This window comes from Cyprinodon variegatus, unplaced genomic scaffold, assembly GCF_000732505.1.
Source record: "Cyprinodon variegatus isolate N-32 unplaced genomic scaffold, C_variegatus-1.0 Scaffold243, whole genome shotgun sequence".
NCBI classification, from domain to species: Eukaryota; Metazoa; Chordata; class Actinopteri; order Cyprinodontiformes; family Cyprinodontidae; genus Cyprinodon; species Cyprinodon variegatus.
Window position 1 is genome coordinate 222,990 of NW_015150696.1, and position 23,618 is coordinate 246,607.

General features: G+C 35.2%; 1 protein-coding gene across 1 annotated transcript in view; it reads left to right on the plus strand.

The window, feature by feature from the left end:
- The window catches only part of LOC107089210 (glypican-1-like), a 55,984-nt gene extending 32,528 nt beyond the window's left edge, over positions 1-23,456 (plus strand). The window contains exons 2-10 of the mRNA XM_015381865.1: positions 3,320-3,478; positions 4,972-5,189; positions 5,519-5,692; positions 7,025-7,190; positions 8,683-8,813; positions 12,003-12,140; positions 13,627-13,757; positions 19,877-20,052; positions 20,940-23,456. Coding sequence (XP_015237351.1) covers positions 3,320-3,478; positions 4,972-5,189; positions 5,519-5,692; positions 7,025-7,190; positions 8,683-8,813; positions 12,003-12,140; positions 13,627-13,757; positions 19,877-20,052; positions 20,940-21,121 — 1,475 coding nt within the window. The 3' untranslated portion in view covers positions 21,122-23,456. The remainder of the gene's footprint in view (positions 1-3,319; positions 3,479-4,971; positions 5,190-5,518; positions 5,693-7,024; positions 7,191-8,682; positions 8,814-12,002; positions 12,141-13,626; positions 13,758-19,876; positions 20,053-20,939) is intronic.
- The last annotated feature ends 162 nt before the right edge of the window (positions 23,457-23,618 follow it).

Here is a 23,618-nt window from a genome sequence, read left to right on the forward strand (position 1 = left end):
CTGTGCCGTTCAAGGGCTAGGGAAAGCGTTTCCAGCTGAAGGCTACGCTACGTAGCAACCAAGACCCTCCGGAGAAGTCTGTGCTTCCAGCGATTCCAACAGAGTTGGACATAGTGTGTCCTGAACCGTGGCTGTCTGAGATGGAGATACGGAGCAGCACAGAGGAGCTGCTACAGGCTACGAGATAACCACTGTAGCTAAAATGGGAAACATCCCGTGCAACTGTGAGTTTAACCCATTGCAAATCGCCTTATTGTTGCATCGGATTGATCCAGATCTCTTTGAGTTGCTGTTGGATGAACGGACTGGACTGAAGACAGGTCTGCAAAAGACTGGATTAAACTGAAGGCCTTCACTCCACCGAACATAAACAGTAACTTTAAACTTCCCCCTCCTTTCCTCCTCCTTTTCCCCTCCATGCTTAACAAGTGCTCTGCTTGGGTGAACTAGATAGAATAGTCGTGTTGGTGTTTTTATTTGAAATAGGCTGTCTGATTCAACTCTCTTTGTTTCAGTTGGGCTCGACCAGAACCCCTGGGGCCAGCTAACCTAACGGGTTTTTCTGGCTCATCGTAGTTTAATGCATTCCAGAGGCATTATTAATTTTCCTACCATAAACTGAATGAAACTTGACTGTTTTGACTGCAGTTAACATCTATGTGTCAGGGTTTATTTAAATTGTATCTGCTGCTATGATAAAGAACACTTTAGAATGCATTAAGCCTAAACTTTGAACGGACTCTTGAACCGCATACATCGTATTTGAACCCGTGGTCTTTTGTGTTAATTTTACATAGTGAAAGATTTATCACATTGGCAGGATTCACTCTTCGCATCCGAATGAACAGAGACACATTTATTTGGTTGGTGGATAATAACTTTGCTGATAGCCATAGCCTAAATTACTAAATTGTTGAAAGTCAACTGGATTATTAACAGCCAGATTCAGGAGTCCAACCTTTTAAGTAAAGGGGCTAAAACCCTGATCAGTAAGCAAATTACAGATATAATCATTCAACTGATAATAAATAACTAGTTTTACCCTTGATTTGAATTACCTATTAATCAACTATAACTTCCAGTTCTAGTTATCTAATATATTCATAATCTTCTGGTGAACTTTCACAACAAATTTATCGAAAGTAAAACTTTCAGTGTTTTGGCCCTTCTGACTTGGAGTCAAAAATTTTCCCTCTGGTGATTTTAGTGGATATTTAAATGTTGACCCTTCCAATGTTGTAAAATGTTGGTCATGACTTAAACAAACAACTTAAAAGTAATATTGTATAGCAAACAGACTTAAAAGATACCTTAAAAAGAGATGTGTGTTGAAACAAGATGCTATATAAAGTGCTGCTTCCTGATATTTAGCTGTTGCTGTTGATTTCTGTCCCTGTTATCACAATCTGCACACAAACCACCAAGTACCAGTGAAAGATTCATGGAGTGGCTATGATGAAGGCCTCTTCTCTTTTGATCAGCTTACCCCGAAGGAAAAATCTTTGCCCTTCAACCTGAATACACACCCACGCATGTACATACACACTGTCACGCTTGCAGCCACCAGCACTGGACCTGTTAGGAGGGTGGAGAGCAGTGAACCACACAGCTTAAGGGGAACTTACTCACCCTTAGCCTTCTTAGACGTAGGCTCACGGACACACACTCAGAGAAAAATCTGGAGAACTGTCGTCTGTCATCAGACTAATGTTGCATACACGTCTGTAGGCTATTTGAAGCATGCTCAAATAAATCTCCATGAACAAAAAAGATATGCATTTCAATTTGTCTTGCAGTCTTAAGAATATCCATAAAACACACAGAAATGCCAAAGGCAAGACATTTTACAGTCTTCTGGAGTCTATAAATCTATACCCTTCATTAAAATAAATCTTGACTTGAGGAGAAAAAAGGATTTTGTCATATGTTTCCAAAGCAGAGTTTCTGGCTTGGACTCAGGAGAACCAAATAATAAGATGGTAAATTTGGTCAATTTTGAGGACTTTTTGCATTATATAATTATTGAAGAGCTAGTGAAGGAAAGAATTTTTTGCACATCTGTTTGCACATCTTAACATCAGTCTTTGTAGATCACCCTCAACACGCCCACTTTTTGCATGTGCAAAAAAAATATATATATGCAATTCAGCACCTCTTATTTAGAATCTTTGAAGATTGGGCCCATAGTGTAGTGGGACTTGACAGATGGAACAATACTGCCTATTTATAAACGACTATCTGCAATGCTATTAGAACTGATACCATGAAGGTTTTAGTTTGATACTGTAGTATGGCTGGAACTAAAATGGATAGAATTTTAAAAAGGCTTTTCTCTGAGTGACATAACCTTATTTTTTTTTAAATTGTCTTTATAGTTGGTCATGATACCACACACTTTAACACGATTACATGGACATTTAGATTAAGAAACTGAAATGAATGCCACTGTTTCTTCCATACTTCTGACAATAAATATTTTGAGCTTTTTCTTTCTTATATACTAAAAACTGACATTAACCAAGTATAAAAAGTAAAGTAAAAAAATATAAAAGCAGTCTCCATGTTGTTAATCATTAAGAAACCATTAGAAGTATGACTGATTGTTTCATTAGTGATTTTCTCTTTGTTTCTATTTTGTCTTCCCCACAGAATAATTTAGCTTAGCCCCATTTAGACTACTGTTGCAAAATTGCCTTATTTTTCTTAATGAAGCCCAAATGCACATATATTACTTAGCAGAGACTGAATTAAGAGCACTTTGCCACCATTTACTAAGCGTTGAGAGTTGCACAATAGACCAGAATTGACTGCACAGAAACCTATGTTGTACTTCGGTTTAAATTCCCTGTTTAGAAACAGCAGCATCAAAAAGACAACCTACATAAACCTTAACTGTGAACTTTGTTCGTCTGCTATTCTGCAGAAATATGCCTAAATTTGCTTCTCGTAACTGAACTACTAGATGTGCTAAATTTCAACAACATTCAACTATCTGTTTAACAACAATTACATATTTTTTGAGAAATGTACAGTTAAACAGAGAGGGTTTAAATAAGATTTTTTACTCACATTTCTTATGTGAAAATATGCTACAACGAGAACCTAATAATATTAACCTTTAAGGTTCTTTAGCCATCCTAAGATGGACAACTGAGGATGTTGCTCTGTGTTTGACTCTAGCTATTGATTTATATTTAAGATGTATATTCAGGGCTAAATTGGCTGCAGTTAATACTAAATGTTGAATCACTGATATATTTAGTTATTGGCTCATATAAATTGATAATAAATTGACATAATTGTTTCTTTTTCTTTACAGGTGAACATCTCAGGATGTGTCCTCAGGGTCCGACTTGCTGCACTAGCTCCATGGAGGAAAACCTGGCCAGTCTGAGCACCCAAGAGACCGAGGGACTGATCAGAGAGGCCGGCAGGTCCCTGCAGGCTTCTTTCAACTCTCTCCACAGGAGCTTTGACAGTAAGTAGGGTTTTGGTGTGTGAGTGCATACAAGGCGCTCATTACTGCCAGAGCTCAATAACAAACCTTCAGAAGCGCACCCAGAGGAGCTTGACATTTGTATGTTGCGTATTTGAAAAGTTGTGTTTGGCTGCGCTCAGCGGTCAATACTGCAGCTTCAGTAACGCCGTTGAATGTGTATGTGTCAATGAATGCAGGTTTGTGTGTCCTGGGCGACACGAAGACCCCTGCCTGGGTGCTATAATGAGAGCAGAGTCAGCCAGACACAATGAAATGCGATAAGCCGATCCACTGATCTTTAGGGATACACACACACATACACACACACACACATACACAACAGAAAAAAAAGGGTTGTCCCTTGAGGCAGCAGCTAGTTCAGCTAATGAGCTGTTGACCCACCAAGGAGCCAAGCCTGCAGATCACTGAATATCAGAGACAGTGGGGGTAGAAAGGGAGGGCACTGAGAGTGCCAACCTAACCAAAGAGGAAACAGACAAGCGCAGCAAGTGAGAACTCATCATCAGTAATAAAAGGAAGCAGTGAGTTTTAACGCCAAAACAAATACAGAGAGTGGGCTAGAGGAGCAGGAAGTGAGAGAAAGACATTAATATCAGTCTAAGGCATAGGGCCACCGTACTTGAAGTAATGTGCCTGTCCATCTGGTTGTGGTTACAGCAGCCTGGCAGTGGACCACATTTACTGCAGAGACAGCTCTGTGGTTCCCCAATTCTCTCAGTTTTCACCTCTCTGTCACTTTGTATCAATCCAGCAGAAGTGAAGTTTTTAAAGGAACCGCTGCCAAAATCTCTACGGGGACTTAAGGCAAAAAACATTCTAAGTAAAAAGTCAAGTTTCAATGAACGCAGTGAATGAATGTTATTGTTTATCAGTAATAAAGCAGATGTCTACTGTGTGATAGAGTTATACAGGACTGGACTATGTGATTGTGTAGTAATGAAATGCAGCTGACTGATCTTTAATGAATTTGACAGTACTGAATGAGAGAGCTGCATTATACCACATGAACTGTTTCAGATTTGTATTCAGGAAACCGTCTGAACATCTCACCGCTACACAGAGGAGTGGGGCAAAGCCTCTTCAGAGAATGATAATAAAAAAAAGATGAAAATCGCTTATGCATTGTTTGTGTGGTTGACATATTTTTTATTTTAATCTAATTAACATAAATAGTGGTGTCTTTCCTGCTTATTGGCATAAGGATCCAGTTGTTTTTGGACTAAGCTTACAAAATTCTTGTGTGTCCACTACTAAATAAAAAAGTATCAAGGTTTAACTCTTATTGTGTTCCTGAAAAAAGCTAAAAATAAAGTGCCTATAGATAAAATTTAAAAAGCTAAAAAAAAAATGTTAATTGTACTGTCCTTAAAAACCTGGGTTTTAACTTTTCTTCATGCAAGCTTACACAGACATGCTCCTGTATGTGAACTGTTACTCCCACATAAATATCTCACCTCCCTCCTCTTTTCTAGACTATTTCACAGAGCTACATGGTCAATCTGAGCGCTCACTGCAGGAGGTGCTGTCCCCCCTCGGCTCCTTGTACTCCCAGAACAGCCCTCTGTTTGCAGAGCTCTACAGCGACCTGCGTCAGTACTATCGGGGCGTCGCCCTCAACCTGGACGAGAACCTGTCCGACTTTTGGTCCCAGCTGCTGGAGCGGACCTTCAAAGCATCTGCTTCCACAGATGTAAGTAAAAAGATACAAAGAGGAGAAGAAATAAAGTCCTTTAAAAGTGAAACTTTTGCAGGAGTTTGAATTGATGATAGCCATATAGGATAATTAAATTAGTATAATAAAAATTAACTGCATTTAACCAAAATAAATTGAAATTTAGTAGACATGGACTGAATTAGCAACTGAAAAGGGAATTAGAAATTTAGAGCAGGTGTTAAATCAGCATAAATGTTTTGCAAATTAGACCAGAATCTGGTGAAAATATCACATGAGGAACTTCACTCTTAAATTCAATTGAGAAACAAATGTTGCTGTTTGCGGCTCATCTTTCTGTATGACAGGTCAGCCTGTCAGAGGACTACCTAGAGTGTGTTGCTAAGCAGCAGGAGACGCTCCGGCCCTTTGGAGACATCCCCCGAGACATGAAAACAAAGGTGATCCGGTCTTTTGTCACTGCCAGGTCATTCGTCCAAGGGCTGTTAGTCAGCGCGGATGTGGTCAATAAGGTTTCACAGGTGAGTCTGTGTACTTGTGTTTCCATCTGCTCAAGGACTCATCATTAGACCCTCCCTTCCTTTTAAAGACAAACATGAAAACCCTTTCTCATAAATGATTCATTTCTAGGCTTGAGCAAGACGTTATGGTTCGCATTCTGATAACTGTGCCAGCGCCAAATTCCCGCTGAACTATTGATAATATGGCTGTTTGTGTGAGAGCTTCTCTAATGTCTGCTGGGCTGATTCCCAGGAAAACAGATGTGGTGGCTGCTGTCACACCCTAACTGTGAGAGAAAAATCCTCCACCCTGCAGATGAGAAACAAAAATACCATCGAAAACAAACAATCAGACTCTACCATGAGAGCAAAGCTGTCTTAGAGGGTTGACAAGATTGATGTCATTATTTATGCAAGGAGTTATTTTTTTAAGATCTTAGTGGAGATTTATCACAAACTGCCACATGTGCTTTTCTTATTTTTTTTTCTTCTAGTCAAAAAGCAATGTCTGGAAACAATCATTTATCTTAATTAAAGGTTTTTAAGATGATATTTTATTTAAATATGAGACATGTGGTTTCATTATAACATTAAGGCCGAGATTACAGTGTCGTGGCCAAGGAGGATTTTTTTTGCTATCATTAGATAAATGTAAAAAAAAACCCAATATAAATTCTCCACTTGCGTTTTTGTTGCCAGCATTTATGTGAAGCACTAAGCTTTGCAGAATATTGTTGTTTATTTCCAAATATTTGAATATGAATGATGGCACGCATTCTTGGCAATTGCTGAAGCTTTGTAATGCATCACAGTGCACATCCAGCCTACATACTTGGCTGTCTTTGTGACTGCACTCTTAAAATAACTCAAAACTTATGACCCCCTAAGTGTAATGCCACATTAACCATATTAAACAAAGAGCCCCTTTGGATCATGAGTGTCTGATTAAAGGATAAGATTTAGCAAAGGTAGAGGCTCTTAAACTTTTATATATGCAGAGTATGACACATAAGATTTCTGTATATGATCCAGTTTTTCATCCATTTTTTTCCTCCTGGATTAGCTCTTTAGTAGGTAGTATAGTGTCAGAGGCCTGGAGTTAAATAGACTGAATGATTTTAATAGTGGATCTCGTTTGTGCTGTTATGTGTTTTCTAATAGGGTAGTGGCAAAGCTTTGGCTGGCAAAGCCTCCTTGTTCAGACAGTGATGTGTAAATGCTTCCCTCTATTGACATGTTTCAGCACTGTGGAGTTAACCATTGGCAACAATGTAGAAATTACATCCTGAACTGCCTTATCACATGTGAGATAGAAATTAACATCCTTCCTTTCTCCAATAAAACTGATTCCAGGTGGCTTTTGCCGAGGAGTGCTCAAAAGCTTTAATGAAGCTTGTTTACTGTCCTTACTGCCGTGGCTTTGGCTCCGTTAAACCCTGCTCCAACTACTGCTCAAATGTCATGAAGGGCTGCCTGGCCAACCAAGCCGACCTGGATCCAGTGTGGCAGGAGCTCATAGGTATATCAGCCAATTTCAAAGTTATCCATTATATATATATATATATATATATATATATATATATATATATATATATATATATATATATATTTTTTTTTTTTTTTTTTTTTTTTTTTTTTAACAAAATATATTATCAGAGAAATATCCACAATTTATTTTGCAGCTCTCCTAAAAAGTGTGGTAGATATTTTCATACATTTCTATCAATTAGCTAATAATATAATGTACAGTAATAATAAAAAATCAGTACCAAGTTAATTTACGATAGGAATTTCATTAAAAATCATGAACTCATATATTGTTAAGTTACCTGAAAAAAAGTACAAACCTTTCTTTTTTTTTGTTCTTTTCTTCTTGAGTTTATTTAACTAGATATAAACAAATCAATCATTTTCTGCATAATGCTTAAGCAGAGGATTACACAAGTATTTACTTTCATCCAGGATAAAAACAAAAACATTTAAAATAAGAATGCATTGAATTTAATTTCTTTCTCTTAAAAAAGCAAACATTTGGGACCCTTTTTATCTTAACTGTAATTTTCTCTTTAATATAAATACATAATTGAGTTAACTGTCTTTTGAACATCACAATTTTACTTTTGATTAATAAATGTTTGGCGTCCAGTTGTCTATATCAGCATTTAGCCTTGTTATTATTGGTAAAATCACATTTCTCAAAAGGGACCAAACTTTACAAACTTTTACATGAGGCATTTGTGGATAAGAAAAAGAAATGTTTTTTGAGTTACTGAAAGGCTGGTCCTAAGCCAGGGGCTTTAAAACTAAGAATCCCTCTAGATTTATTGATGCATCTAAATATATAAGTCAGAACGACATGTATAATGTACAGTACATAAAACACTTGTTATGGTACCTTTACATCTCTCATTTCACTGTCGGCCTCATTTTTTTTATTTTTTTTTTACAAACCTTTCAAAAACATTTAATTCTGTTGATTCCGATGTGCATAGCTTAGAAAACAGTAAAACAGTTCCTTTTGACTGAAAATGTTAAAAAGAATAATACAATTATTTTATGCAAAAAGTCCTGGTCTTCTGCAGTTAGCTCTGTTTTATGAATTGATGTAAGAATGCAAAAGCAAGTAATTTGCCACAATTGTTTGTTTCACTTAACTTTACATTGATATTCTTGAGCGCTTAACGGTGGACCAAATGATGACATAAAGTTCTTAAGATCATATTTAAGTAATATTGAATGTCCTGACTTTTAGCTGCAGGTGATAATTATAAAAATGAACAGAAATAAGCGAATATATGTTTTCAGTCTGTGTGTAATGGATTTTTCTCATATTCTATTGTAGTTTCTGAAACTCATAAACTTGACAAAGATATTCTACTTAATTTTAATGTACCGCTCTATTTATTTTTGAGGAATATTATCACTGTTTCTTTGATTTCTAATAAACCATAGAAAGAATTGTATCCATGCATTCGTGAAGCTGAGGTGTCTGTCTTTACTCCTCTGTTCAGATACAATGATCCAGGTAGCATCCAGTTTCAGCACAGAACCCAGTCTGGATGTGGTTCTTTCTTCCATCCCAGTGCAAATTTATGAAGCTGTGCACTACCTGCAAGAAAACATGGAAACATTTACAGCTAAAGTAAGATATGTTTTCTTTTAAATAAATTGATTTGATGAATTTGTTTCTAATGTTTGTATATCTGGAGCATGTAACACAAGTAATTTCCCTCTGGGATTATTAAAGTATGTCTGATTCTGATTCTGATGTAATGATGTTCTTAAGTAGCAATCACAATCAAGATAACGCATTAAGGTAGAAATACAGTGCCTTGCAAAAGTATTCACTATCCTTTAACTATTTGGCCCTTTGTCACATTTTAGGGTTTCAAACTTGAAGATATAAAATAGTGTTCTTTGTGAAGAATCAACAGCAATTGGGACACATTCATGAAGTGAAACAGAATTTATTGGATATTTCAAACTTTAAAAAAATATATATAAGAAACTAAAGAGTGGGGCATGCAAGATGAATCGGCCCCTTTAACTTTCAGTGTAGCAAACTCTCTCCAGAAGTGAGGATCTCTGAATGATCCAAGGTTGACCTAAATGACTAACGATGATACATAAAATCCACCTGTGGGTAATCAAGTAATCAATATAAATGCATCTGCTCTGGGATAGTCTGTGATTTGTTTAAATCACAAAAAAACATCATGAAGAACAAGGAACACACCAGGCAGGTCTGAATTACTGTAGTGGGGAAGTTTCAAGCCAGATTTGGATTAAAAAAAAAGATTTCCCAAGCTTTAAACATCCCAGGAGCTCTCTACAATCAAAAATATTGAAATGGAAGGAGCATCAGACAACTATGAAGACCTCTTAACTTTCAGCTCATACAAAGAAAAGACAGATCAGAGATGCAGTCAAGAGGCCTACGATCACTCTGGATGAACTGCAGAGATCTACAGTTGAGGCGGGAGACTCAATCCCTACTGTAACTGGGGTTACTCATCTCCCCTAGTGGTCCTTAAGTGCATTGCAAGGGGTACATGAAAATATTTTCTCAGGTAGTAAAATAGAATAGGGGTGGGATCTTTTTTTTCTTTGTGAGGACCAAATTGAAAAATAAAACAAGCTTTTATCATGCAAAATTAAATTCTTCACCTTCAGCTTTGACACACATCCAAGCCAAGCAGAGGAACAGACTGGATGTAGAGAACATCCTGGTATCAGCTGTTTTTCCACACTGAGCTATCAGAGCTCATCAAAACAGCACAGATGTCTTGATGAAAACCAATAAAACTAATGATGTCAGTCTGACTAGAATTTTTGTCCTCTAGTTTTTTCGCAGTTTATCGTGTTTAAATGTGATTCTAAGGGAGTTACTCAGTGGAGTTTCATAAATACAGGTCTAAAATATGATTTTATGTTGTATTTATTCGATTCCTTACTAACATCCAGGCAAAAATATTTGATTTTGGGTTTTTTTTAGATGGGAAGCCTATGTGTTAAATGCTCCAATAGTTTTTTATTTTTTATTTTATAATCAGTTATTCTATGTTCCTCTTTTGGACATTCATGAATAATTTTGACTGAGAGGGGTATTCATGGTAAGACATAATACCCAAAGTGGTACACGTGTCAAAAACATCTGGAAAGACTGGTATAGTGTATAAATCTTGCCTTTATGGAAAAAGCCATTTCTTAAAGACATCCATAAAAAGTCTTGTTCAAGGTTTGCCATAACTCACCTGAGAGACATAGCAAACGTGGAAGAAGTTGCTCTGGTCAGATGAAACCAAAATGGAACTTTTTGGCAACAATGCAAAACATGTCTGGCATAAAAGCTACACAGCTTTTTACCATGAACAAACCATCCCCACTGTCAAACACGGTTGTGGCAGCATCATGGTTTGGACCTGCTTTTCTTAAGCAGGCACGGGGAAGACACAGGACCATTCTGGAAGAAAAGCGTCTGCAAAAGACCTGAGACTGGGATGGAGATTTATCTTCCAACAAGACAATAATCCAAAACGTTAAGCAAAATCTACAGTGAAATGGTTCAAAAATAAACATATCCAGGTGTTGAAATGGCCAAGTCAAAGTCCAGACCTGAATCGACTCAAGAATCAGTGGAAAGAACTGAAAACTGCTGTTCACAAACGTTCTCCATCCTACCGCATGGAGCTCTAACTGTTTTGCAAGGAAGAATGGGCGCAAATGTCACACTGCTGATGTGCAAAACTGATTCATAAACCCAAAACGACTTGAAGCTGTAATCACAGCAAAAGGTGGAGCTAGTATTTACTCAAGGGGGCTGAATAATTTTGCACACCCAATTTTTCAGTTTTACTTCTAAAAAAAAAAGTTTTTAATATTGGATAAATATTAAAAACTTTTTGAAAATATTTATCTAATATTAAAAATGTTTAATATAACACAAATATATAAAACAAGTTTTTAATATTGGATAAATATTAAAAACTTTTTGAAAAATATTTATCTAATATTAAAAATGTTTAATATAACACAAATATATAAAAAACGTTTTTAATATTAGATAAATTTCATTCCACTTGGTGATTGTGCCCCACTTGTTGATTCTTCACAAAACACAGCAAGTTTATATCTTTATGTTTGAAGCGTGAAATGTGGTAAAAGGTCAATTAGTTAAAGCAGGCCGAATGCTTTCACAAGGCCCTGTACAGTTTATTGTGGTTTTGCTGGTCACTTTACATATTCTATAAAAATCTCTGACTCATGTTAGATTTATTATAGCCCTTTAAAAGCTATAGACCTTTAAGTGTTCTATGGTAATAAGAATATTGGAATAAAACCTTTGCATGAGAGGGTATAAATATATGCAGTGTAAAGGGAGCATAATCCCTATTTGAAAAGTTAACCAGTGGCGACATCTAGTGGACTATTTCTTTTATCAACTTAATAGTTAATGCTTTTTTGGCTTGTCTTCATAAATTTTTATTTGCATCTGGGCCAGAAACTAATGTAATTAAAAAATTTCACATAATACATAAAATCCTGAGCTCTTCTGTGAAAAGCCAAGAATAAAGAAAAAAATCAGGAAAAGAAGAGAAACAGTTGTTTTTTGCCCATCTATACAAAATGATTGGTACCATTGGTAATGATTGGAACACTCTAAAAAACCAAGTAAATAATGCAGATTTATCTATAGCTACTTATGTTATGATAAAAAGGTGACATGACTGGACGACAGATGAATTGAGGGTGCGTAATTTGGGAGGAACAGTGTGAAACCTTGTGCTTTGTCTACATTTCACCTATATTTGTGTCTATGTGTGTTTTTTAGGTGTTTCAGACATGTGGAACTCCAAGTGAACCAGGAACCGGTAGTCCAGCTGTCCACGAGCAGAAGAAGAAGAGTAGCTCACTGACTGCGTCTCAAAATAAACCCAACCCAACAGTTGGACTCAGACTGGAAATGCAGGTGTGCTTTGCTATATACGTAGTATTTTAAACTCGCAGGTTTTCTGTAGAATTTAGTTCTGGGGATTTAATAAGCACTGAGAGAGGATAGACTTTTGTTAGTCTGTAAGCCTCCCTTTTTTATGTGGGCATTTTTTACATCATAACTGAGTAGAAGAAGCCAGTGTGACTTATTTTCCCCAGTTCACTAGCAGAAGCCACCAGATTTTATTTTAAAAGAATACATGATGCAGTAAGGTTGAAAGTAGAAATGCTTTTGTTTTTTTGTTTTTTGTTTTTATGGAAGACCGATTACTATAACTATTCTATTGCGGTTTCATTTGTTCAAAGCAAGAGTTTTAGTTTAAGTCCAAATATAATGTAACAAAATCTACACAGGTAGGTCTGTGGTTATATGACACAAAGACAGTATTATATGTTGACTTGGTGACTCCAATATGTCGATTGTGCTTCAGTTTAATTCACTCCAACAACTACCTTTGGATGCATTTAACCTGCATTACCATCCTGCTCCTTATTCTACTTTGTGTTAGTAAATGGATAAGTTGATTGGGTTTTAGTATTACCATTTGTGTGAGTTAGAAATCCCTATGAGCTGTCAACACTATACTTATCATTTACTGTGTGAGTGACAGCTAATAAACATGAAAAAAATGTCAACTTTAAACATGTGAAGATCTCAGCACATCTCCTTGATATTGTGCTCTGAATAATGCACACATTTTAGGCTCTAAGCTAACTTTAATTCTAGTGTTGTGTATTACATCAATATTACAAGTAAGAATTAAGTTCTCCTATTAAACAAGCTGGAGCACTGTTTTATGTGCTATAATGTGAATCCATAATGGCAGGTTGGATAAAAAAAAATAAATAAAAAATCTAAATGCTGAGCATTAATTTCTTCATTGAGCTAGAAAAACTGTATCAGTGCATCTGTTGCATCCTAACTGGTAGTTTTCTTTTGTGTGGTGTAATATAAAATATCTGTTTTAATGAAAAGTTGATTGAACTGTGAAAAAGAACTAAAACAAAAAGGAATTAAAAAGAAAAAAAAAGAAAGAAAAAACATGTTTCGTTTTGGTGCCGTCATTGGAAAATTACAATAGTCATCTTAATTAGACTTTATGGAAATTTAGAATTTTATTCAAAGAAAACATGTTTGAATAGTGTTAGGTCTTATAATTAAAGATAATTTGCATCTACTTGATACAGAAACACTTTTATCAGCAGGTCTTTTAGGAACATGAAAAACTGAAATCCATTGAAGTTTTTTTTTCTTGTGCATTAATTTGCACTTTTGCTTTGTCTTTTGGCTAAAATGTGAAAAGAAACATAAAACAATTCTTAAAAACAAAAAAAAAATTGATCGGATCTGTTGGTACTGCTGGAAACAAATGTACTGATATTATCAGCTGTTTGGATTAGTCTGGGTTCTGTGTGTAGTCCTCTGAGAAATGATGAAAGTTGGGTCTCTTTATATGAACCAGGTGACGGATCTTTCCAATAAACTGAGGGAGATGCGTCAATACTGGATCCAGCTCCCTGTAGCACTTTGCAGCAAACTGTCAGCTGGGAGTACCAGTCAGGACAACTGCTGGAATGGCATTACCAAAGCCAGGTGAGAATGAACCCAAATATTAATGTGAATAAATTACTCCTCGTTAAGTTTTAACCAGGGGTAAAAAAATAACCAGAATTCTTAAACTAATCTAGAGTAATAATTTGCCTTGTTTAATTTAAAGCACATGAATAGTTTTCCATTTTTCAGTTTAGTGCATTTACCTTGGAATTTATAAAGTTGTTTGTTTTTTTTCAGAACAATAGTCACTTAGTAACTTAATTACTGTGAGAAATTGTGTTTATGGTCTTTTACATGATCTTTGATGGTGTCTGATTAGTTCCTAAATGCAACAAGCTATTTTTAAGTGGAAGTGACAAGATTTTTTTTTTTNCAGCTTTGACACACATCCAAGCCAAGCAGAGGAACAGACTGGATGTAGAGAACATCCTGGTATCAGCTGTTTTTCCACACTGAGCTATCAGAGCTCATCAAAACAGCACAGATGTCTTGATGAAAACCAATAAAACTAATGATGTCAGTCTGACTAGAATTTTTGTCCTCTAGTTTTTTCGCAGTTTATCGTGTTTAAATGTGATTCTAAGGGAGTTACTCAGTGGAGTTTCATAAATACAGGTCTAAAATATGATTTTATGTTGTATTTATTCGATTCCTTACTAACATCCAGGCAAAAATATTTGATTTTGGGTTTTTTTTAGATGGGAAGCCTATGTGTTAAATGCTCCAATAGTTTTTTATTTTTTATTTTATAATCAGTTATTCTATGTTCCTCTTTTGGACATTCATGAATAATTTTGACTGAGAGGGGTATTCATGGTAAGACATAATACCCAAAGTGGTACACGTGTCAAAAACATCTGGAAAGACTGGTATAGTGTATAAATCTTGCTTTTATGGAAAAAGCCATTTCTTAAAGACATCCATAAAAAGTCTTGTTCAAGGTTTGCCATAACTCACCTGAGAGACATAGCAAACGTGGAAGAAGTTGCTCTGGTCAGATGAAACCAAAATGGAACTTTTTGGCAACAATGCAAAACATGTCTGGCATAAAAGCTACACAGCTTTTTACCATGAACAAACCATCCCCACTGTCAAACACGGTTGTGGCAGCATCATGGTTTGGACCTGCTTTTCTTAAGCAGGCACGGGGAAGACACAGGACCATTCTGGAAGAAAAGCGTCTGCAAAAGACCTGAGACTGGGATGGAGATTTATCTTCCAACAAGACAATAATCCAAAACGTTAAGCAAAATCTACAGTGAAATGGTTCAAAAATAAACATATCCAGGTGTTGAAATGGCCAAGTCAAAGTCCAGACCTGAATCGACTCAAGAATCAGTGGAAAGAACTGAAAACTGCTGTTCACAAACGTTCTCCATCCTACCGCATGGAGCTCTAACTGTTTTGCAAGGAAGAATGGGCGCAAATGTCACACTGCTAATGTGCAAAACTGATTCATAAACCCAAAATGACTTGAAGCTGTAATCACAGCAAAAGGTGGAGCTAGTATTTACTCAAGGGGGCTGAATAATTTTGCTCACCCAATTTTTCAGTTTTACTTCTAAAAGAAAGTTTTTAATATTGGGTAAATATTAAAAACTTTTTGAAAAATATTTATCTAATATTAAAAACGTTTAATATAACACAAATATATAAAAAAAGTTTTTAATATTGGATAAATATTAAAAACTTTTTGAAAAATATTTATCTAATATTAAAAATGTTTAATATAACACAAATATATAAAACAAGTTTTTAATATTGGATAAATATTAAAAACTTTTTGAAAAATATTTATCTAATATTAAAAATGTTTAATATAACACAAATATATAAAAAACGTTTTTAATATTAGATAAATTTCATTCCACTTGGTGATTGTGCCCCACTTGTTGATTATTCACAAAACACAGCAAGTTTATATCTTTATGTTTGAAGCGTGAAATGTGGTAAAAGGTCAATTAGTTAAAGCAGGCCGAATGCTTTCACAAGGCCCTGTACAGTTTATTGTGGTTTTGCTGGTCACTTTACATATTCTATAAAAATCTCTGACTCATGTTAGATTTATTATAGCCCTTTAAAAGCTATAGACCTTTAAGTGTTCTATGGTAATAAGAATATTGGAATAAAACCTTTGCATGAGAGGGTATAAATATATGCAGTGTAAAGGGAGCATAATCCCTATTTGAAAAGTTAACCAGTGGCGACATCTAGTGGACTATTTCTTTTATCAACTTAATAGTTATTGCTTTTTTGGCTTGTCTTCATAAATTTTTATTTGCATCTGGGCCAGAAACTAATGTAATTAAAAAATTTCACATAATACATAAAATCCTGAGCTCTTCTGTGAAAAGCCAAGAATAAAGAAAAAAATCAGGAAAAGAAGAGAAACAGTTGTTTTTTGCCCATCTATACAAAATGATTGGTACCATTGGTAATGATTGGAACACTCTAAAAAACCAAGTAAATAATGCAGATTTATCTATAGCTACTTATGTTATGATAAAAAGGTGACATGACTGGACGACAGATGAATTGAGGGTGCGTAATTTGGGAGGAACAGTGTGAAACCTTGTGCTTTGTCTACATTTCACCTATATTTGTGTCTATGTATATTTTTTAGGTGTTTCAGACATGTGGAACTCCAAGTGAACCAGGAACCGGTAGTCCAGCTGTCCACGAGCAGAAGAAGAAGAGTAGCTCACTGACTGCGTCTCAAAATAAACCCAACCCAACAGTTGGACTCAGACTGGAAATGCAGGTGTGCTTTGCTATATACGTAGTATTTTAAACTCGCAGGTTTTCTGTAGAATTTAGTTCTGGGGATTTAATAAGCACTGAGAGAGGATAGACTTTTGTTAGTCTGTAAGCCTCCCTTTTTTATGTGGGCATTTTTTACATCATAACTGAGTAGAAGAAGCCAGTGTGACTTATTTTCCCCAGTTCACAAGCAGAAGCCACCAGATTTTATTTTAAAAGAATACATGATGCAGTAAGGTTGAAAGTAGAAATGCTTTTTTGTTTTTTGTTTTTATGGAAGACCGATTACTATAACTATTCTATTGCGGTTTCATTTGTTCAAAGCAAGAGTTTTAGTTTAAGTCCAAATATAATGTAACAAAATCTACACAGGTAGGTCTGTGGTTATATGACACAAAGACAGTATTATATGTTGACTTGGTGACTCCAATATGTCCATTGTGCTTCAGTTTAATTCACTCCAACAACTACCTTTGGATGCATTTAACCTGCATTACCATCCTGCTCCTTATTCTACTTTGTGTTATTAAATGTATAAGTTGATTGGGTTTTAGTATTACCATTTGTGTGAGTTAGAAATCCCTATGAGCTGTCAACACTATACTTATCATTTACTGTGTGAGTGACAGCTAATAAACATGAAAAAAATGTCAACTTTAAACATGTGAAGATCTCAGCACATCTCCTTGATATTGTGCTCTGAATAATGCACACATTTTAGGCTCTAAGCTAACTTTAATTCTAGTGTTGTGTATTACATCAATATTACAAGTAAGAATTAAGTTCTCCTATTAAACAAGCTGGAGCACTGTTTTATGTGCTATAATGTGAATCCATAATGGCAGGTTGGATAAAAAAAAATAAATAAAAAATCTAAATGCTGAGCATTAATTTCTTCATTGAGCTAGAAAAACTGTATCAGTGCATCTGTTGCATCCTAACTGGTAGTTTTCTTTTGTGTGGTGTAATATAAAATATCTGTTTTAATGAAAAGTTGATTGAACTGTGAAAAAGAACTAAAACAAAAAGGAATTAAAAAGAAAAAAAAAGAAAAAACATGTTTCGTTTTGGTGCCGTCATTGGAAAATTACAATAGTCATCTTAATTAGACTTTATGGAAATTTAGAATTTTATTCAAAGAAAACATGTTTGAATAGTGTTAGGTCTTATAATTAAAGATAATTTGCATCTACTTGATACAGAAACACTTTTATCAGCAGGTCTTTTAGGAACATGAAAAACTGAAATCCATTGAAGTTTTTTTTTCTTGTGCATTAATTTGCACTTTTGCTTTGTCTTTTGGCTAAAATGTGAAAAGAAACATAAAACAATTCTTAAAAACAAAAAAAAAATTGATCGGATCTGTTGGTACTGCTGGAAACAAATGTACTGATATTATCAGCTGTTTGGATTAGTCTGGGTTCTGTGTGTAGTCCTCTGAGAAATGATGAAAGTTGGGTCTCTTTATATGAACCAGGTGACGGATCTTTCCAATAAACTGAGGGAGATGCGTCAATACTGGATCCAGCTCCCTGTAGCACTTTGCAGCAAACTGTCAGCTGGGAGTACCAGTCAGGACAACTGCTGGAATGGCATTACCAAAGCCAGGTGAGAATGAATCCAAATAATAAGGTGAATAAATTACTCCTCGTTAAGTTTTAACCAGGGGTAAAAAAATAACCAGAATTCTTAAACTAATCTAGAGTAATAATTTGCCTTGTTTAATTTAAAGCACATGAATAGTTTTCCATTTTTCAGTTTAGTGCATTTACCTTGGAATTTATAAAGTTGTTTGTTTTTTTTCAGAACAATAGTCACTTAGTAACTTAATTACTGTGAGAAATTGTGTTTATGGTCTTTTACATGATCTTTGATGGTGTCTGATTAGTTCCTAAATGCAACAAGCTATTTTTAAGTGGAAGTGACAAGATTTTTTTTTTTTTACAAAAATGCTCTTTGTGAATCTTTCATTTTTTTGCCTTTAAAATCATAAGTGGAGTCTGGAATAAAGAAAAAAATCCTGTGATCTAAGACTTTAATAATGAAAGTTTCAACACTTAAAAAAAAAACAGAAAAATTTTCATTCCAGCAAGGAAGCTTTCTTAAAAAAACAAGTGCTCTGAAGGAGAGAAACTAAATCGGAAAGGAGAAATTTTTTTTGGGTGAAATCCGTATGCATGCCAGAGTTTCTTGGAGAAACAATTTATCACAATTGCACACAAACAGGTAACATCCAAGGGTTTTGAAAAGCAATTTGTTGCATATACAGAGCCATGGAGCGGAGGCATTGAAAGCCATGCGGGCGTGTGGCCCTGAGCAGATCTAATCCTTCCTCAATCCATGGGTAAATGGATTACAGAGCTATGTGATGCTGTGTTGATATGTGCATTATTCACCTAAACACAACCCTTCGTCTTCAAAGACGTTGGATTACAGCCAAGTGATCTGATTTATCCTTGAATGACATGGAAAACACATGAATATAAAAGGTGTTTTTGTGTCTGAATAATGTGACCGACCATGAAATATCGATGAATCACTGACTCAGTGTGACAGTTTAAGGATATATGAATTTCCCTGTTTAGGGATGGACATCACCATCTAGTGGATTGCAAGAGAAGTTTTTTTTTATTTATTTATTTATTTTTTTTATACTCAGGCATGAGAGAACTTAATTATGCTATTAAAACTAAAACGTAGATTTAGAGGTGATTGCCTTTTGTCAAGTTTAAAATATTACAGAAATTGCTGCAGAATGGTTTTTCACATTCTGCTAAAAAAAATTTCATGTGACCTACTTTTGAAAACCCCTCCCCCACAACAGTCTTTATCTGCTATTCACTGATGAAAATTACAGTATGGCTTTGCTGATTGTTCTTTCAGTTATTTCAAACCAGCTGCATTTCTTGCAATCCTTTTTTTTTTTTTTTTTACAATGACAGACCAGGCCTACAATTACTGTACTTTACTACAACTATTTTCACATTTAAAAAAATGCTAGAGAGAAGAAAGGAAACAAATATTTAAGAAATAAATTTTTGTTTAACAAAAAATGTTATTATGGTGAGCCAGTGAATGGATATAGTACCTACCTCTCAATACTACAGAAGTAGAAGGATGGTTGTGTGTATTTGTTGCTGCATTTTACCTTAACCAGAAATAGTTGCAGATTGCAGATTTACCTACAAATGTAATTTAAAACTTTTAAGATGTATTTAGACTGACAGTTTTTTGTAACCAAGTGAAAATTACATGATGTTACATATGTTTTATCAGTCTCTCATACAGTCTTCTAAAATGTACAGCAATCTCTTATCAAATCTGAATGCTTGTTTGGTTTTACGTTTCAGGTGATGCGGAAGTAGTATACTACTCTAACTGTTCTCTGTTCCAATCAGGTACCTTCCAGGGGTGATGGGTGATGGTCTGGCTAGTCAGATCAACAACCCAGAAGTCGAACTTGACATCACAAAGCCAATTATGAAAATCCGGCAGCAGATCATGCAACTCAAAATAATGAGCAACAGGCTAAAAGATGCACTGGAAGGCAACGATGTGGACTTTCAGGATGCAAGTGAGCCCCTACGCCCCTACTTTTCATATTCCTAACATTTGGTTTTTTTTACCATACTTTTGATGTTTTTTTACTATTGATTGAGTACTTTTATTTTAGAGCATTTTCACCATCAAAAGTGATAATTCTAAGAATGTATAAAAAAAATATTAAAACAACGTATACATATTCATAATTATGAACTCAATACCACATTACTTATCCTTTTTATAGTTAAACATACATTTTTAGTTGAATACACTTATAGGTATTTATGCCGTAAACTATGAAATAATGGAAAGTATATAAAAGGGGTATGATGAAGTAAAACCTATTATTCAAATGCCCTCTCCTTCTGATGTCCCATGATGTAAACTCCAGCTTCCTATTTCTACTGATCCAATATTCCCATAACAAAGTATATCAAAATAAATCAATTCTCACATACCATCCAGTACGCACAGTATGTATATCTGTACCTCACAATCCAATTACTATTTAATTTTTTATAGGTCTATTATTTAATCAATAAATCACCCCAGAGCATTATCTAAATGTTAAAACAGCTTTCACTAAATGAAAAATTAGATTTTTGGCAACACATAAAATCCAGTTATTCCAGATATACATGGTCGTATTTTATGTTATGGTAAATGGCATGTACTTATATAGCGCCTTTATTCAAGTTAGGAGACTTGACCAAAGCGCTTTACACTACATTCATTCACCCAGTCAAGCAATTATAAATAACATATTAGTAAATTTTATAGTTATTGATGATTATGATGAATGTATTTTAAAGATGTCATCAGGGATGAACCATAGAAGTTACATTTTTGATAGATATTCAAGGTTGAAAATGCTATTGTAGCCAAACTGAGTCTCAATTTTCCTGCATGACTCCACAGGTGAAGATATCAGCGGCTCAGGAAGTGGGATGTGTTTGAGCGCTCAATGTGCTCGGAACAGACCAGGGTTATACGCCTACGCACCGGAGACTAACCCTGTTGCAGGAGCAGCGACGGTTAACATCAGTGTGTTTAACCTACCACTGCTGCTCCTGTTTACTCTCCTGCTCCTTCAGCGATGATGGACCCCTTTGCAGACGCTTTGTATAAGGCTCTGAGGAGCCTGAGGACTGAACCATGGGAAATGGGGTTAAAAGGGAGGATGAATGAAACATAACTTTGCCAAAAAGACATTTTGTCTGACAGATGAACATTTTCCCTGACTTGAGGCAATGAAAATTGACCATATTCTTTACTTTGCCGAGCTTCAATGTGTTTTAGTTTGAATGTGAATTTGTGCGTGATCAGTGGATCTTTTAATGAGGATGTTTGAGAGAAGACAGTGACAATGATGAATGGTCATTATGAAGAAGATGTCTGTGTAGCTGCAGTTTCCTGTCAGCGGGTGACAATATCTATGGTGCATTCACCAAGATTTTTTTTATTTTCTGTTATTCAAGTTTTATGACTTAATCAGACCATGTACGCTGTAAATGTTTGTGTACATTACCATAATGATTGGCACCATACTGAGCCATGAATGTACAAGAAGAAACTCTACTCACAACGAAATCCATGTTACCTACTGTAATGTAATGATCCAGACATATAATTTGGTACATTCAGTTTAAAATAATGCCAAAAAAATCATCACACTCTGGAAATGTTGAAACGTGATTGCATTAGATTACCTTACCTTCACTTCAAAACAGGAAAGGAAAATGTCCCTTTTTCACAGTTGATTTCACTTGCAAATAAGGGAATAGCCTCACTTAAGCCTCCAATAAGCAAGAACACAAGTATTTAAAGAGCCTATGTCATGCAAAATCAACAGTTTTTGAGCTTTTAACAAAGGTAAACCGTGTTATGTACTGTTCCTTCATCAAGATCATGCATAAAGTGTTATTTCACTTGATTTATGCATCTCTGAGTAATCCTCATGAGTTCTATCTTAATAGACACACTCCCTGTCTCTTGAAAAGGAGAAGTTGGAGAATATCTAGAGTGTCACCTACAGAAAGCACCTACCAAGTACCAACCTACTTTTTGGTCATGAAGGAGTGATGTGATGCAATAAGTGATGATTACGGCACCTAACCTGCACAGGATAGCATCTTTTCTATTTTAGGTTCATGTCTAAGGGCCCGATCTTTAGATGGTGTGCAGGTCTTAAATCATTAGATTTTCAAAGAAGGTGCAAAATGATTTGCATTTGCAATTCAGCAAAAAGTCTGTGCAAACATTTTTCTGTGTGTTTGCATCATCATTGTGCAGACTGCACAAATTCATGGTTATGTAAATGTAAACCTTTACAATGTGCAAAAAATGTATTTTCCAAATCAGAAACTAGCTGGCTACATCCTATTTTTTCTTATTTCTTTTAAATGTTGGGTGCAAACAAACATGCAAACATATTTGCTGTCATTGCTGCCATAAAGGAGGCGTTGGTACAATGATACAGGATGGATAGATATTCTGTCCATATCAAGATATTTGGACAGTGAAAATAACAATAGTCAAATTTTATCAATAAAGAAAAAATATCTTCCAATGCCTCCTTAAAGTAGAGCATTGGAATAACAGACAATATTTATACAATTAAACAAAATCAAAAGCAAAAAATAGAACTCAGATATTATGGCATGTTTATGAAAAAATAGAATTTCAAATAAGCTTGCGAAGTGGGTTCTCTTCGCAACAGGGATTTTTTCTCTCCCTTGATTTAATAAAACATAACGTGTTTATTTTCTTTTACTTTTGTTTGTAGCAGTCTGAGATGGGAAATGCAGTACACTAGAAATAATAGTTTTTTTTACTACAATTAAAATGTCCTAATTATCAGTATTATCTCAATGGCTTTGAACCTCATCTTTGTTTTATGGCCATTCTCACACCGCTTGTAGAGCACACAATCAGCTCATTTTAATGGGCAGACCCGAATTACTTTGCACTCCTTAACTTTTGTGCATCAATCTTTCAAAATCACCCGTTACACGCCCACTTACTGCACATACGAAAAAAATGCACATGCAATTTATTGCCTCTTATTCTGAATCGTTGAAGATCAGGCCCTAAGTCGCCATAGTCTTTTTATTGGCCAGGAGAGGTCTCTGAATTTTTTCTGCCTTCAGAATTGGTTTGATACAGTGGTGCAATGCTATGGATGGCCCCCTGATGGAAGAGGCACCTTTGCTTTGAAGGCAAGGGTTTTCTTTCGAGGTTGAAAAAATTTAAAATACCTATTTAGTTCTAAATATGAACTTATGTGTCTTAAAAGGCGTAAAAAGCATGATATGGGACCTTTAAACAAAGATAACTTAATGAGGGCAGGAAATATCCAAAGAATCCTGCTGTCAGTTTCCACAAAATAAAACAATGATTGATCAAACAAACAAAAGAAACCAAGTGAGAATATTTCTTAATTTCTTAATGAATGCATTTCTGAGTTTAACTGATCTTTAAAGTGGCTGATTAACATGTACATCAATCCAAATCCTTATACACTGCACACGGTACAATGCACAGGTCCACTGGGTTTTTTTGTGATGTGATGAACACATGTCATTTTACAACAAAAAC